Source organism: Chrysemys picta, chromosome 8, assembly GCF_011386835.1.
Source record: "Chrysemys picta bellii isolate R12L10 chromosome 8, ASM1138683v2, whole genome shotgun sequence".
Lineage (NCBI taxonomy): Eukaryota > Metazoa > Chordata > Testudines > Emydidae > Chrysemys > Chrysemys picta.
The window spans coordinates 98731509-98749811 of record NC_088798.1 but is presented as its reverse complement, the minus strand read 5'-3'; the positions used below and the strand labels follow the sequence as shown (position 1 = coordinate 98749811).

The window sequence follows — 18303 nt, the reverse complement described above, 5'->3', positions numbered from 1 at the left end:
GGAAAGGAAGTATTATAGAATCACAGAATCATAGGACTGGAAGGGACCTCGAGAGGTCTTTTAGTCCAGACCCCTGCACTCAAGGCAGGACTAAGTATTATCTAGACTATCCCCAACAGGTGTTTGTATAACTTGTTCTTAAAAATCTCCAGTGATGGAGATTCCACAACCTTCCTAGGCAATTTATTCCAGTGCTTAAACACCTTGATAATGAGGAAGTTTTTCCTAATCTCCAACCTAAACTGCTCTTGCTGCAATTTAAGACCATTGCTTCTTGTCCTATCCTCAGAGGTTAACAAGAACAATTTTTCACCCTCCTCCTGGTAACAACCTTTTATGTACTTGAAAACTGTTATCATGTCCCCTCTCAGTCTCCTCTTCTCCAAACTAAATAAACCCATTTTTTTCAATCTTCCCTCATAGGTCATGTTTTCTAGACCTTTAATCATTTTTGTTGCTCTTCTCTGGACTTTCTCTAATTTGTCCACATCCTTCCTGAAATGTGGTGCCCAGAACTGGACACAATACTCCAGTTGAGGCTGTGTCTGCGCGGAGTAGAGTGGAAGAATTACTTCTTGTGTCTTACTTTCAACCCTCCTGCTAATACATTTCAGAATGATGTTTGCTATTTTTGCAACGGTGTTACCATATTGACTCATATTTAGCTTGTGATCCACCATGACCCCCAGATCCTTCCTAGGCAGTCATTCCCCATTTTGCATGTGTGCAATGTAACTGATTGTTCCTTCCTAAGTGGAGTACTTTGCATTTGTCCTTATTGAATTTCATCCTATTTACTTCAGACCATTTCTCCAGTTTGTCCAGATCATTTTGAATTTTAATCCTATCCTCCAAAGCATTTGCAACCCCTCCCAGCTTGGTATTGTCTGCAAACTTTATAAGTGCACTCTCTATGCCATTTTCTAAACCATTGTTGAAGATATTGAACAGAACCGGACCCAGAACTGATCTCTGCAGGATCCCACTTGATATGCCCTTCCAGATTGACTGTGAACCAATGATAACTATTCTCTAGGAACGGTTTTCCAACCTGTTATGCATCTACCTTATAGTAGCTCCATCTAGGTTGTATTTCCTTAGTTTGTTTATGAGAAGGCCATGCAAGACAGTATCAAAAGCCTTACTAAAGTCAAGATTTACTACATCTACCACTTCCCCCCATCCACAAGGCTTGTTATTCTGTCAAAGAAAGCTATTAGACGGGTTTGACATGATTTGTTCTTGACAAATCCATGGCGACTGTTACTTATCACCTTATTATCTTCTAGGTGTCTGCGAACTGATTGCTTAATTATTTGCTACATTATCTTTCCAGGTACTGAAGTTAAGCTAACTTGTCTGAAATTCCCTAGGTTGTCCTTATTCCCTTTTTTATAGATGGGCACTATATTTTCCTTTTTCCAGTATCTGGAATCTTTATCTACTCAATCAGCTCCTTGACTATTCTAAGATGTATTTCATCAGGTCCTGGTGACTTGAAAACATCTAACTTGTCTAAGTAATGTTTAACTTGTTCTTTCCCTATTTTAGCCTCTGATCCTACCTCATTTTCACTGGCATTCATCGAGTTAGATGTCCAATTGCTACTAAATTTTTTGGTGAAACTGACACAAAAAAGTCATTTAGCACTTTTGCTATTTCCATATTTTATGTTATTGTCGTCCTCCCTCCCCCCCCCCCCCCCCCCGCCCCACCATTGAGTAACAGGCCTACCCTGTCCTGGGTCTTCCTCTTGCTTCTAATATATTTGTAGAATGGTTTCTTTATGTCTCTAGCTAGTTTAATCTCATTTCGTGCCTTAGTCTTTCTAATTCTGTCCCTACATACTTGTGTTATTTGTTTATATTCATCCTTTGTAATTTGATCTATGTTTCCACTTTTTGGAGGATTCTATTTTGCATTCCATATCATTAAGGATCTCCTGGGTTAAGCCAGGGTGGTCTCTTGCCATGTTTCCTATCTTTCCTACACAGTGAGATAGTTTGCTCTTGTGCCCTTAATAATGTCTCTTTGAAAAATTGCCAACTCACTTGAACTGACTTGCTTCCCAAGAGATCTTACCAGCAACTCCCTGAGTTTGCTAAAGTCTGCCTTCTTGAAATCCATTGTCTTTATTGTGTTGTTTTCCCTCCTACCATTCCTTAGAATCATGAACTCTATCGTTTCATGATCACTTTCACCCAAGCTGCCTTCCACTTCCAAATTTTCAATCAGTTCTCCCCTAGTGGCTTTCTCCACCTTCTGAAATTAAAAAAAAAAAAAAAGGTCTCCAATACATTCCAAGAACTTGTTGGACAATCTGTGCCCTGCTGTGTTATTTTCCAATAGATGTTTGGGTAGTTGAAGTCCCCCATCAGCACCAAGTCCTGTGGTTTGGATGATTTTGTTAGTTGTTTATAAAAAGCTTCATCCACCTCCTCTTCCTGGGTAGGTGGTCTGTAGTAGACCCTTACCCTGACATTACCCTTATTTTTTACTCCGTTTATCCTTATCTAGAGACTTTCAACAAGTCTGTCTCCTATTTTTTCCATCTCAACCTCAGTCCAAGTGTATACATTTTTGATATATAAAGCAACTTCTCCTCCCTTTTTTCTCTGCCTGTCCTTCCTGAGCAAGCTGTACCCTTCTATACCAATATTCCAATCGTGTATTATTCCACCAAGTCTGTGATGCCCTCTATGTCATGGTTGTGTTTAATGACTAGCATTTCTAGTTCTTCCCGCTTATTACCCATACTTCTCGCATTATTATACAAATTTTGTATGCACATTTTAGAGATGGCGAAACTGCAGTGCGCACAGCTTGCCTTAGGTTACTCAGGAAAACTGCAACCAATTACACCAGCTCAGGATCTGGCCCCAGAGGTATGATAAAGCATGATGTCACACCAGAAGTCAACGATGCCTGATATACCACTCCCCAATGGTCTGACACCCATCCACATTCCTAATACAATACTTGCACTAATCAAGTCGTGCTCAGCCATTACACTCACAAGACTGGAGACTGGAAACAGAGAATAGTGTGAGACAAGGCATATCCAATGGAAGTTTTGTCTGAGTGCGTGAAGTGCGTAAGGACTTCACGACTGACCGTTGATACCAACTCTTGGTGTAGACTCACCTAACAGGGTGCTATGATTTTTAAATTTCTATTTCGGATCCTGCTACTCGGTTTTACTTAGTCCTCACTGAGGCAAAACAGCCACTGGGCCACAAGGGCTACACAGGAACTTTTGTCCTGCAAAGAGGAGCTGCACACGATCCGGACTGATTCTTCGGAAGGTCAGGCCATCACAGCCAGAACAGGAAGTGGCTGCAGTGGGACCCTGCAGAGGCCCAGCATGCTCATGCAAACAGGAAGCTTTATTTTTCCCCTAGGTCACTTTTTCAAAGGTTTCTGCCCTCCTAAGCAGACACAGGCCACTTCAGTTTGGATTTTTTCATCTTTTGATCAGCTAGAAGCCTCAGGATTTAATCCTGATTTTCAGAGGAATCTACGTATATTTGATAGTGTAACAGAATCAGGGCAAATTTAAGGCCAGTGCATCCAGATACCAAGAACATTGGCACAAAAGTATCCCCTTGTGAAAATACTATATCTATATCATGTCTGTCCCTTTACAGAATGAGTCCCCGTACTCCAATCCCAGACTTGCCGAGAGGAAGCACATCTTCATTAGACTCCAAAAGAGGAACCAAAATTGGATCGTATTAAAAAAAATCCAACACCACTGCTACAAGGACACACAAGCTGCCGCAGAATCCTCCACTGCCCCTTCTGCAGCTGAGCCTCAAGGGAAGCTGCTACTAAGTCAAAAGTCAGCCAGCATCTCAAACTGAGAAAAGTAAGTGTAGCCTACACTGCCAGTGATAGGCCCACATGCCTGTAGGCGTGGTATATCTTGATTTTAGTAAAGCTTTTGACACTGTCCCGCATGACCTTCTCATAAATAAACTAGGGAAATGCAAGCTAGACGGAGCTACTATAAGGTGGATGCAAAACTGGTTGGAAGACCGTTCCCAGAGAGTAGTTATTAGTGGTTCACAGTCATGCTGGAAGGGCTTAACGAGCGGGGGGTCCCGCAGGGATCAGTTCTGGGTCCAGTTCTGTTCAATATCTTCATCCATGATTTAGATAATGGCATATAGAGTACACTTATAAAGTTTGCGGACAATACCAAGCTGGGAGGAGTTGCAAATGCTTTGGAGGATAGGATTAAAATTCAAAATGATCTGGACAAACTGGAGAAATGGTCTGAAGTAAATAGGATGAAATTCAGTGAGGACAAATGCAAAGTACTCCATTTAGAAAGGACCAATCAGTTGCACACATACAAAATGGGAAATGACTGGGTTTGTTTAATCTGGAAAAGAGAAGACTGAGAGGGCACATGATAACAATTTTCAAGTATGTTAAAAGGTTCTTACAAGGAGGAGGAAGAAAAATTGTTTTTCTTAACCTCTGAGGATAGGACAAGAAGCAGTGGGCTTAAATTGCAGAAAGGGAGGTTTAGGTTGGACATTAGGAAAAACTTCCTGTCAGGGTGGTTAAGCACTGGAATAAATTGCCTAGGGAGGTTGTGGAATCTCCATCATTGGAGATTTTTAAGAGCAGGTTAGACAAAAACCTGTCAGGGATGGTCTAGATAATTAGTCCTGCCACATGTGTAGGGGACTGGACAAGATGACCTCTCGAGGTCCCTCGCAGTTCTATGATTCTATATCGGCAGGTGTGGGTGGGTTGCATCTCTTTCCAAATCCACAGGAAAAAAACACACTGGTCAGTTCTCTATCCTCATTGTTCAGATAGGAGGGGGCTTCACAGGGTCATAGGCACATATGAGGATGAGAAGGTGTTTTCTAGTATTTAGGGCATAGGACTGGGAGTCAGGACTTGTGGCTCTGTTCCCAGTTCTGCCACTGTGTGATCGTGGGCAATTCCCATTAACTTTGCTGCTCCTCCATTTATTCTGTTATTTTACCTTGCTCAGTGCTTACATTCAAACCCTGTCGATATGGTCGAAGATTGTGTTCACTGATCAAGAACAAACTCTATCTGCCTACCAACAGAACGACAGCCTGTTTTTCAGGGGAGCCAGGTCTTGAAAACTCACTGGATCAGTTACATAGAGGAGGCAGTGCCTCTCACACCACAGGGCACTGTGAGCTGGAGCTCCTGAAATGTATTCCTGGCTCTGTCACTGACTCATTGTGCAAGTCACTTAGTCTCTGTGCCTCAGTTTACCCACCAGTGAAATGAACCCTTACCTCACACAGGTGTGGCAAGGTTTAATTCTAGATCTGTAAAGCGTTGTGAGACCCTCAGATTATAGGCTCCATAGAAAGGCAAAGTATTGGCATTACTATCTGATTCTTGTAGGTGTACACCTGTGGGTTAATGCTAGCATGAGCTGAGTAAGCAAAGCATGTCAACCTGTCATTCCAGTGCCTACCAGCTAGGAAACTTGCTTTTAACTGCTCATTTCCCCTGTTTTCATCAGCTTCAAATGGCATTATATATCTGTGCTGGACCCCTTTAAACTCTGGCCAATTCTCAGGCACACATCTGTACAAAATAAAACCCTATCAGGTACTGGTCAACTAGAAGCGGCTAGCTAGAGGAAACAGCCCTGCTAAGTACCGCCTGCCAGGTGATCTCATGGACAGTCAGACGCGGTGGATGTATTGATGGACACTGATGACATTCAAACATTCAATGGAATTAAGCAGGTTTCAGCACTGGATAATGCAGGGGAAGGTTGTGAGGGCCAAGCCAACATGACCCAGGGCCAAAAGATGAGTCTCTGCACCTCCCAAAAGTGGTGCTAAACTCAGTGCCTGGATCCCCTCCATCACCTGTTACTCAACAGTGCTCACCTTCAGCAACCCATTTGTTTTAAGGTGGCTCTTGGTTTCAGTTATTTCAGACGGTTGTTTTCTGGGGAAAGTGCTCCTTAAAACAAATCCTTTCCTCTCCACCTCACCCACAGCTTTGACATTTCAGAGCTCCAGAAAATAAAATGTTTCCAAATCTAATTTTCAGCTTTGGATCTGCAAGACCTAGAGGCAACGCACAAGTAGGAAGAGTTCATTTCTCAAATCCCAGCTGAAAGATGAAAAGAATGGCAGAAGCTGGGTATAAAATCCCTTTCAGAGCCAGAGATTGACTTGCTGGGTAGGAAGTGACCCCCGCCCCCTTGCACAAAATATCTATCTGCTCACGGCCTAAATGCTCCCTCGCTCCCCAGACATGGAATCTGTTTTCCTGTGGGTTGCAGTATCATTTGTTAAATATATTATGACGCACCAGTCCACAGCTCCCAGATCTCTGTGTGGCTTCTCCTCCCCTCTAGGAATTTCACATACAAATCACTGTCAAAGTGACAGCATTAGCACAAGTGAGTTAACACAGAGCATTCATCAACCTACGGCCCTAATTCTCCTTTATACAATGGCCACTTTACCCCTCTCTGACAGTGTAAAGGGTTGTGCTGTACCTGTTTTAAGGTCCCTTTACACTGCTACAGTAGTTGCAATGACCTTATTATAAATGAGAATTAGGCACTCTACGTTGCTTACTTGAGCACAGGGTTTTCAAAAAGCCAGAAGGGTGTCAATTAGGCTCTATATATCACTTACTGTAACCAGATTTGGACTTTTTTTTCCTTAACAGGTTTGACTTCCTGATTCCCTGTGTTCCCTGAGATATTGTCGTTATTTCTTTTGAAATCATTCATTAAATGGAAAAAAATATTCAAGAAACAAAGCAAAAATTTACTGTAGGGCCTAACATAAATAAAACTGTGGATTCATGCCATGACAAATGCACACAGTGTTCCTATGCTCAGACCTGAAATAAGATTGGCACTATAAAAATATTTGGGAGGAAGAGCTGATGCAATTTCAATTTTAAATTAACGACCCCTGAAGGGGATGGACGGGGAAAAAGTTAAGCCCCCGTACTGGGGGAAAATAAGTTTTCAGACAAGTAAAACTGTGGGTCCTGAAAATATTTTTCTTTTCAATGCTCTAAAATGCAGTTAGCAATGTGAAGAGTTAACGATGGCCCCCAGAGAAGACAAATGTTAAGGCGGGTCACATTCTTTCCTGTGCTACTCTAAACCAGGAGATGCCAGGGGTTCCAGTTCAGATCCATGCTTAGCAGTTCAAACCCATGTCTCATCACTGTGACTATCCCATCCGCACCAAAAAACGGAAAACATCTGGACCAATGACTGTATCAAACGGGGAGCTCTGGGGAGGAAGGGCATACACATACATCTGCTGTGCTTCCTGTTTTGTGTGATGAAAGACGCTTGTGGGATTTAAAAGCGAAAATCTGACAGTACCACCGTTTATTCTCTGTGGGCCTGATTCACCACAACCCTGTACCTGGGCACAGTTGCTTACTCAGGGTCAATGGAGTGCAAAGTGGGCATGTGGTGCTACCACATCCGAAGGAAGGCACTTTATTTCACTCACTTTGCACTGGTGAAAATGACAGCAGGGAAACGGTGGATTGGGCCCTGTAGAAGTGAACTCTCTTGGGGAGTTTTCGATTTGAAGAATTTGAGGAGAGGGAGAGAGAGAGCGAGAGGGAGAGGGAGATGGAAAGAGAGAGAGAGAGAGAGAGAGACTGTTTCTATTTGCTCCCTCAGGACCGAAGATGAAGGTTGTTGCAAGCTAATCTACTGAAATACCATGTGCTGCATGGGACAGCATGGCCGCACCTGCTTTAGCGATACAGGAAACTGTGGTTTCCGCTTCCACTTAGTAACTCAAGGTAAAATCCTGGTCCCTGTGCACAGCTGGATCAGGTTATCTGTGCGCAGGGGAACTATATGGGGAAATGGGGCATTGGGATCCTACCCATGACACAGGGACACTGTGTGAGTGCTCCCACAGCTCCAGGGGGCAGGGTTAGATTTGTGGATATGGGTGGTCGTGGGCACGATGGCCATGCTTGGCAACACACCTGCCCCAACCCAATCCCCTGGCCCACTGTAGAGCCATGATGGAACTGTCCTCCCCAGGGCCTCTGTGCAGTCTCACCATCCGTGCAGCACACCTGGACAGGTTCTACTGCAATCCAGGCTTTCCCTGTCCCCTGGCAGGGGTAGGAAGATTTAGCTCACAAAGCTATGAAACAAAACAAGGTCCAACAAAATGCCTAGAAACGAAAGCTTTTTGCAAAAATGTGAATTCCCAGTGTAACAGCTCAGGCTGGTTTTAGATGGGCGTTTACTGCAGCAGCAGTGCCAAGCTATCACTTTTCATGTTGAAATAAACCCCACACTAGCCTTCAGTCCAAGAGCTGGACATTTCCGAATTCAGACTGTGGTTAGCTATCAAAGATGACTAAAAAAAGATATTCCACACACACACAGGTGTTTTTCAAGGAGTAAGTCACCTCAACAGTCCCTTTTACAACTTCCCTTTTGATGTGTTCAGACTTCTCATTAAAGTTTCATTTCTTTCTATATTTTCTCTTGGGAAGGGGGGGGGGGGCATGTGTGTACAAAAGTTTACTTCATAACTTTTGGCCGGCAGCTGCAATAGCAGCTGTCACCGAGGGACAAACTGTGCTTCAGACGAGGTTATTGACTTTACTGAAATTCCTCCATCATTTGAGGAGCAAAACAGAATTTCCTGCATATAATCTGAAGTCATCTCCCCCTGCTGAGTTCCTGAAAGCATTTTTTAAATTGATTTTTAAAGATTAACAACATACAGGGTCTCCACGGTGACCTGTACCATTTTAAAGGCATGGAATCCAAAGGTCTTTGATATTCTTATCCAAATGATTCATATAAGTTAAAAAGGAAGAAAAAGAGAAAAGGAAAACAGCCCAGGGGGTGGACACACTGCTGGCAGCAGCCCACTGGAATAGAGCATAAAACTTGCCCTAAGTTCTGGTGGAGTTACCTGGACAGCTGGGTGTCATCATATGGCAAAGGGAAGAATTGAAATACATTTTAATAGAAAAAATAGAGCTTAATCTTCAGTAATGGAGCTGGGGGATTGTGGGCACAGTGGCCATGTCCTGATCCAGCCCCAAATCCTTAATACAATTTGCTTAGCTTTGTCTGAACTGTAGGCATAGACCATGAAAGACCTCATGCCAGATACTTTTTCTTGATGGTGTCTCTTAGCCCCCTATTACTAATATTTCTCTTACCTTTGCTAGCCAGAGGGAAACACTGGATTGTTCCCCCTGCTTGCATCATGCTGCAACAGTACCTTCGGCCATATTTACTACACTGAGCAGGATACAACATGTGCCAAGAGAATCCCAAGGGAGTAGTTGTGTGACGCACTGAGAGACTTGTGACCCAAATTCTGGGACTTTTGGACACTCCCAGCAGCTAGGAGTCACGATCCCCTTGTCCTGCAGTTCAACAAGTATTATGTCATCTCATCACAGGCATTAAGTCTCTGGCTTTAAAAAAGTGTCCTTGAATTTCAATGCAGACAGCAGATGATGTTGCTGCCCTTTGCCTATGCCTAATGCTCAGCTTCTGTATCGATGACAGCAGTAACTCCACATCCCTTTTCTACCTGAGCAGCTACTGATCTTTTATTGTTGCCTATTTTAAAATATTTATTGAAATTATAATTATCTAGACTGATACATTTGTTATAGCTTGCCTCTGGTAGCTATCTGTCTATTTAGCAGCCAGCGTTTTTCTTTCCTCTCCTGTGCGCAAGGTGTTAAAATGGACTGCACTAAAAGATAGCAGGTTAAAGTTATCGGGCCAAGTCTTGCAGCCCTTACCAAGTCTCAACTCCCACTGACTTCAGTGGGACTCCAGCACAGGCACTGCGCTTCCCAGTGGACCCTGCATGCCCATCAATCACCGAAGAGGTTAACGTGTGTGTGGATTTTTATGTTTATTTTACCCTCTCCAAACCCCTGGGTCATTTCAAAATGCCACCAACCTGGGCAAATGCAGAGCTGGTGTCCCCTGAGAGTCCTTCTCTCACTCATGCTCAGCCATCCAAGAAAGAGAGAGGACTTTCTTCAGGGGAGAGCACTCACATCTCTGTCATAACATCTGGCGGGAGGGAGTCTGAGTCCATATCCCATCCCAAAGCTCCATGTTAACCTCTGTCGGCACATTCCCAGGCCACACTGAAGGATTCGTTTTAAGCAATAAATTGACCGTGAATGCTGCAGTGCTGGGTCACGTAGCCTAAAATCTATCACCCATCCCAGACCTGATTTCTACACCAACCTGAACAAAGTCACTTGTGTGTATGGCCGCTGGGGCGCTGCTAAGCTTGTAGAGCCCAGAGTGTGCCCTTTCAGGACCATGATGGTACATATAAAACCACATTTCTGTCTGCCCAGACAGATATGTTCTCGCATACATATTACTTGCTTACTAAGGGATTTTGCCCTTCACTTGTCCCCTCTTGCACATTTCTACTGTGTCTTGGCTATCCTCACAGAAGCACAGGCCACTGCTGCAGTTGGAAGCGTCACCTGGTTCTACTGCATTTGATCATTTGCCCCCTCCCCCTGGATCTGAATCCTGGGACTGATGGGTTTTTACCAGCTTAAGGCTCGCTTCCACCTAGCTCAAGTTCCAGGCCTGCCTGCTTTATTTACTCTACATTGCAGTTTAGACAGCACTATAAACCCAAATTATTTTGGAAGCTCCTCAAATAAACAGATGGGCAGAACAATGCCAAGTAAATAAGTATCCCGTCCAAGGACAGGAAAAGAGACAGCAGGCATCTAGCAGCACAATCAGTATTGTGCTCACTTACCTAATCACTGGTTCAGGTATCGCCTCTGCTCCCGCTGGAACTTGGACTCCTTTCTCCCACTCCTGTCTCCAGGGATCGGCAAGTATGTAGTACTCATCTGGACTCAACTGATGTGAGTCAGGGATTTTCATGGCTGTTATCAGATCGGTACGAAAAACCTACAGCAAAAAAGCAACGAGACGTCTTAAATGACTCAGCAGAGATAAGACATTGCATTGGGGCATTGGCATTCCCCTTGCAAGCTGGTATTCTGCTGCCTTTAGGGATTTCCCAACGGGACAGTCATGCCAGGCCTGAGAAAAGAGAGGGTCCCGCCTGGAGTAGTGGAAGTGAATGTGGAGAACAGGTAAACTCCTGTTCACACACTAGAGTATATCATCAGGCCTTCTGTTTTCGTTCATATTATAACGCAAGGGCTTTCAAGAACATTTCCTGTCTTCAGCTCAGCTTCCCCTCCCCTTTCATGGGGGTCAAGGGGACAGGCTACTGAAGTGGCTGCTCACAGAACTGGACTGAACGCCAGAGCCCATGCAGAGTATCTCTTTACTTCCTGATTCTCTCACATTATTTTACTTTCCTGTTATTCATGCTCCCAGTGAGGGGAAGACCTGGCTGACTGCAACTGATTGCTGAATCATCCCTCCTTAAAGACACTGAGACAAAACTGCTCCAGGGAATTCTGGTCTTTCCACTGGGAGGCCTCAATGTCTGGGAGCAGGTTGAGATCCTGGAACTTGGTGGCCTGGGTGAACTTGGGCCACTATTCTTATTATTCCAACAAGCAGAAGAGAATGCAGGCTTCTCTTCCCATGACTTTAGGGGAGAGAGGGAACAAACCACAGAATGCTCTCCGTGTGTTCCCCAGGAGAGGGAGCAGATTGTCAGCATGGGAGGTGCAGGTAACTAAGAGATGGGACTGCGTGCAATTAGAATATCAAACCCTTATGACTAGCACCTCTGGCCTTTATGACTGGGGAATCTCACTGTGGGATTCACTCTCTTCTCTTCTCCTCCTGCCACTTAATAGGCATATTAGCCATTTGTCAAATTACAACTAGATGAAAAGACAAGCAGCAAATATCTTGATATATAAACATAATGGGCCTGACTCTCATCTCACTTACACTGGTGTAAATCAAGAGTAACTCCACTTTACATCAGTGTAGGATGTGTGTACATGAGATTCGGACTTTATATTTCAATCAATGCTGGGAGAGAGAGAGCCAACACTAAAGAAGGATAAAATAAAGGGTGCACTATTTTCCTCCAGGCAATAAATGGATTAAACATATTCACACAAACATCTACTTTGAACTCAGCAGAAAATACAATGACTCCCAAGTTTTCACTGCATTAAGTTTTCTTGGGGCATGTTGATGTTTTCTTTCTTCTTGAATGGCTGATACAGATAAGGCTGTAGTGAATGTAGACAGTCACCTGATTCCCATGCATGTTTTAGTTTTTATTATCTGCTACAAATGCAGGGAAATCAGCAAAACCCTTCTATGATCTGCCTTCAGAAACTGCTCCTTTCAGGTTACAACACAATTCTCATACAAAATGCTCTGGGTCTTTTTTTCTAAAACTCATCATTCTTAAAACATAGTCAGAGCAGCCCTGGCAAATGCAGAGGCACTTAAAAACAGCCAGATTCTTTGACACTGACCTTGCCCCGTTTCAGAAGTAAACATAGCATTGCCAGTGAACTCCCTGTCTCTGCAACGCAGTGATTCAGGGACATGCCAGAAAACCCTGGGTTGAGCTACATGCAGCATCCTTAAAGGAAAACTCCTGTGTTAATTATAAATCTTAATGGGCAAAACAAATATTTTCTAAGGGGTAGAATAGCTGGCCCTCAGTATGGGTACCTGTGGGTGGGGAGGAAAGGTATAAGGAACCATTCAGAAGCTATCTACAATTTTAGTCCCAGACGGCAACACCTGGGGTGCAAGCTACCCCCAAAGAAACATCTGGGGGCAGGCAAAGGGTGTGGGAATTTTTTACCTTCAGCCACTCCAGCCCTACAGCTTTTTTCAAAAACATGGTATGCATTTTTTTAAAATGAGCGGAAATATTTTTTTCTGCATTGCCTTGGTACTAAAAAGTACCAAGGGTCACTAAAAAGCTTTGTGACCCTTTTTCCTCAAGTTTCCAAGAAATATTACCTCTCTTTGGAGAGAGACTAAGCCTGGGAAATTCCATCCCATAATGTGAATGTTTCAGAAAGCTGCAAATGGCTGAGAACAGGCAGTTCAAATGACAAGACTTCTGTATCCATAACAATGGCAGTCACTGCCCCCGCCCCCCATTACATATAGGGATGGATCAATGGACACTTGAATCCAAACACCTAAGAAATCTTCCCAGACCAGAATGAGTATTGAAACCTGCTCCTGGAGTTCTGGTTCCAGGTTGGCTCCGTAAGTGCAAAGGGTTCTCGCTTGGCAGCTGAAAAGATTTTGTCGCCTGGTGGAAACCTTGTGAGATTCCTGCTATTTGGGGGTGAGATTTCGAAAGAGCCACCCATAAGATTTGATATCAAGAAGGGGACAAGACGCATTTGAGGTGGCTGGTGTCCTCATGTTCTTCAGGGGGGAAGATACTGGTCTTCCTGTCCCCAACGTTCCCTGGACCGAAGAAGCCAGGACTGCTGGGGGAAGACACCAACTGGCTGAACCCCTTTCTGAAAATGACATGATTGTGGACAGAGGCTGCTGGCAGCTCACTCTCTCCTCCACAGACAGCAGGATCCCTCCACCTAACAACCCTCTTTATCCTTCTCAACTCTCAGTCTGCGTACTGCTAGGAAGTATGGCTACTTTCCTTTTAGTTTGGAGGGACTAGTTTTTTATTTTACAGCAAATGAAAGGATACCAAGAGAGAAAGACATCCATAGGTGAGTCACAGGGCCAAATCTGTTTTCACCTGCACCACAATAAATCTAGAGCACCAACAGAGGTATTCTGGATTTAAACTGGTGTAACTAAGACCAGGATCTGCCTCACAAATATAGAAGCTCTAGTCAGGGTATCACAAATGCTCTGTGGCGTTATTGTTCAGAGATCCCAAAGGAATAGATGAAGATGGGCCAGATATTCAGCTGATGTAAATCACTGTCGCTTGAACAGAGGTATGCCGATTTACACCAGCTAGGGCTCTGGCCATCTGTTTTCAGTATCGCTGGTAATAAAAAGTGAAGGAAGAGAACGGAAAATGGTTTGCAGAATCATTTCTGAATGGAGGCCAGATTCTACTCCATTCCACTAGCATAAATCTGGGGTGACTCTTCTGCAGAGAATGAACTTACTCCCGATTTAGACCAGAATTTGGCCCAGAATGCCTCTTAAGGTTTTCTTTGAGGTGTCAGCAACACTTCCGAAATTCACAAGGTTGTAATTGTTGGTCTTAATTGCTAATGGTTATTGAATGACTCAGATGTTGAGACCAATACCTGGCACATTTTGGGGATCACTAACAGCATGCCAATTTGCTGGAAACACAAAGGAATGACTAGGTTATAAAGCTATTTCACACTTTAATATTGGCTTCCCAAAGGGATGGATATTGTTTACAGTCTTGGGGAAAAAATAGCTTGTTTAGTGAACAGGAAAAAAATCAAACTAAATGGTGGTATACATGCCTGCCTACATGGCCAGAGCCTGCAGCCGAACACACACTGATTCTCACTGACCCATTAAACTGCTCAACTGGGCCCCTCCTCTCGGAGAATTCTCCAGCCCTGGGATAGTGATTTTGCTCATCTTCCCTTCCCATTTTGCTTCTGGACCTACTGAGGTTTCCCTGATGTACACTGTGGGGGGAAAAATAATTCCATAAAACAGATCATGGTAAATAAGGTTTTTCGTCCAAGGGATTGCCTGACAGCAACGATTTGATTAGAGCTACCCTGTCTCTTGGAGAATAAAGAACCATTTGTAAATGAAAATGGATGATTTCTCCTTTTCTCCGCATCTGTTATTATCTGAAATAATAATCCACAGTGCCAGCAATAATATCCAGACACCAGCTATCCCTAATCAGTCTGTCTCAGGCTACTTCTGCATTACCTTATGTGAGGCTGGGATGGATCAGGTGTTTTCTTCAGATGCTGTTTAATCTGTTCTCAGTGCTTATTCTCAAACTAACCATTGCTTGGCATGAACTGTAATGAATGATTCCAGGATGGCTTCACACTTTCAATACAAAGATCAAATGCCCTGGAGGGTATTTTGGAAACCAAATCTGATACTATATAGGAAAATAGACATTAACCCCTAACTGAGACCCGGTATTTAGGTCAGTTCATTTAATCCTCAGCGCCTCAGCTGATAACCCAATTACAGCTAAGTACAAATACATAAACAACCTTTTCTATATTGCTACCTCTTTGAACAGCAGTAGCACCTTTTTCCTGCTGCATTTGTTTGGAGACATTTTTGACCACATCTATAAAGAGCTAAATTAAACTGCCCAGACACAGTCTGGCTGCATCTTCCAATAAAAACATAATTAACAGCCTACATGTTATAGTCAGAGCTAGGCTGGGTTTGAGAAAGGTCAAGTTCCTTGAAGTCTCCATGTGCCGATATAATTTAATTGTTAAGAACACCACAGTAACATTTTATTATGCTACTAGTCTGAAAAATTAAAATAAGATTAAGATAAATGCTAAATAAACATAAGAAGTAATGTGAAAAAGACATCACAGTCCTTACAGTTTTGCATCTCTGAATATCAAGCAATACGAAAACTATAAATAAATATAAATAAAAAATAAATAAACCCAAAGCAGCTCTAATACATTTCTAAAACATAATGTATGTATGTGCCCTTTTAGTGATAGATCTACAGTCCCCAATGTCACCATTCAGACCTAAAGGCTGTTTAAGTTACTCAGTATCACCAAGTGACTATCTCCAAAGGATATAAAACAAACAATATTCAGCGTCAACCTGAACCTTTTACCTTGCTCTGAGTTTCCACCAGCTGGCTAGCCCGTTAGGACAAGGGATAATTCTGTTTCAGTGGCTATGAAGATCTCCCTCTCTGAATTGTACATGTTTTAATGACAGGACATGAGATCCATTTAAAATCCTAGTATTTGTCTACTTGCAAATTCAATGGGGCTAAAATGTTATAGCATTTGTAATGTGTCCAACTCAAGGCACCTTTGCCAGCCAACATTTTCAGTAAGGGCTTACTGATTTTGGGGTCTCTCAATTTTTTATGCCCAACCTGAGACCTTCAGGGATTTATTCTCAAAGGTGCTCAGCACAGCACCCATAACTCTAGCTGAAGTGAGGGAAAGTTGCAGGTTCTCAGTACCTCTGAGAGGCCCAATGTTGGGCAACGAAATATCGAGGTACCCAAAACAAGTAAACACTTCTGAAAATTTAAGGTGTGACCAATCTGTGCTTTAGCTTCCCCATCTATAAAATGGGGATAATGACTCTGACTCACAGGGGTAACAGGCATAACCTACTGATGGGTAAAACTTACCCTTCTGCATGAGGTCCAAACACCATGTCCCACTTAGATTCCATTGAAAAGGCTTAAGTGGGACTCATGATCTTGTGTTGGCCCTCAGCAATTTCTCCCTTTGGGTGTCTCGGGTGAAGTGCCAAGTGCTAATTGACAACAAGCAAGATAACAGCAAGAGACATGCAAAGCCAAGTTTCTCTCTTTGAAACAGTTGCTAAGTTTGTCAGAAGTCTCAGTCTCAGAGACACTGCCCGCCTTTGAGATTGCTGTAGGATCCCTGAAGTGTGCATTCAGCTACCTGACCTTGTTGTCAACTCAGTACTTTCAGCCTCTTCCTCCTGGTGCTTCATCACCCACCCACATCAGCTACCTGGTGATGATACTGACTTCAAAGCCTTAGTTGTATAAGTAATTACAAATATGACATCACTCCTTCATGATATGCAAATAACGAGAATTCGTCTAGGAATTTTCTGGCTCGGGAGTCTGAAACTGGCACAGCAGACAAAACGCTGCTGAGAAAAACACAGCTCGTGCAGAAATTCAAGAATGTTTTCTTCCTCCCAATTACTTTTTTATTGCAGTATGATTGTGCAATTACACTAACCTGTCAGGAAAGCACAACTACCAGGCCCCCAGCTCCAACGTCTGCAGCATCACGCATGGCTTTTAGTCTTCTCTTGGGAGATCGTCCCTACTTTTTTCTGTCCGCAACTGACAAGCGCAGCATCAGAACTCAGAGTTATGGGATTCATTGAGGATTGGTGGGGGAAGGGAAGCTAAGATTGCCAACTGTGATAGTGACAATAGGATATGGACAGCTATCAATAACTAGACTAACTCCACCAACTTCTGGCACAGAGGCCAGTAAACAGCCGCCTGATGGCAATTTTGGTCACTCCCAATCTGACCTTGATTTAAACTGGTGACCTAAAAGCAAAAGGTTCCACACCTCATCGTCATCTCCCTTGAGAATTTAACCCTACAGAGAAACAGAAACTTTTCCAAATAATTACCTCCGACCTCACTAAAGAAGTTACCTATCATCGGATATTTAGTGTTGCAAGAGATCATGGGTTTAACTGTACTGTGTTGATTATTCTCTTAATTATCAGCAAGATTTAAAAAAACTAGGCTAAGTTATAAGAAATATTTACTGGTTTAAAAATAAAAGATTTGATTAAAAAAATAAAAATAAAAGTCTGATCGCAGAGAGTGAAGACTAAGGGGCTGATTGTCTCACACTGGTTTTCCCCCGAGCGGCTAACTCCATTGACATCAGAGAACTACTTTGGATTTACACTGTATAAGGGAAAGCAGGATGACTTGACTAGTGGTTCTCTGGGCTCCTAACTTTACTCTCCACCACCAAAAGGATCATTCTGCTGTCTCTTGAAAAGAGGACTTGGCAGCTACAGAGCCCTGGTTTTAGAAGAGTAACCTAGCTAGGGATCTTAATTCTTATTTGCAAAGCCACGATCACATGACTGCAGTATGTTAAAGACAGTGGGTTGGATGCTCCGGTCTTGGCACAGGACCAGAGAGAGGTATGCAAAGGTGATTTACACCAGCCTGGAATCTGGTCCACTATCTTCATTCTACAAATTGAAGGAACAGAGGTACAGAAATGCAAAGTGACTTGCTCAAAGTCACACAAGTCTGTAGCAGAGATGGGAAGAGCATCCAGGCCATGTGCCTTATCTGATGGATGTGTGTAACCGTGCAGGACAGAGAACTAAATGCTGGATTGTTCATTGTCTATGTAGGTCATGTTCAGTCTTAGAAATTGCAGAAGCTTTGGAGCCCACATAAAAAAATCAGTGATGGAGCCTCCAATTGTATATATCACCCTAATGGCTGTAGTAAGGGTTCAGAAAATAAAGCTGGCTTGAGCTATCTAATCTGTTTGTTTCTCTACTTGTATAGTCATATCACCACCATATCCAGCACCCGTCCAATACACTCCCCCAAAGGTGAGCTATCATTCATGGACCAAACGCCATCAGAGTCGAGTTTGGCTATGTAA

General features: G+C 43.2%; 1 protein-coding gene across 8 annotated transcripts in view; it reads right to left on the bottom strand.

The window, feature by feature from the left end:
* The window catches only part of JADE2 (jade family PHD finger 2), a 226500-nt gene that overhangs the window by 90226 nt on the left and 117971 nt on the right, over positions 1–18303 (bottom strand). For all 8 annotated transcript variants that reach the window (XR_002888552.3, XR_010589898.1, XM_065555006.1 and 5 more), the window contains one exon: positions 10797–10954. Coding sequence is in view for 6 of the 8 variants with exons in the window: in XM_065555006.1 (XP_065411078.1) it covers positions 10797–10954 (158 nt within the window). In the remaining 2 variants the exon portion in view is untranslated. The remainder of the gene's footprint in view (positions 1–10796; positions 10955–18303) is intronic.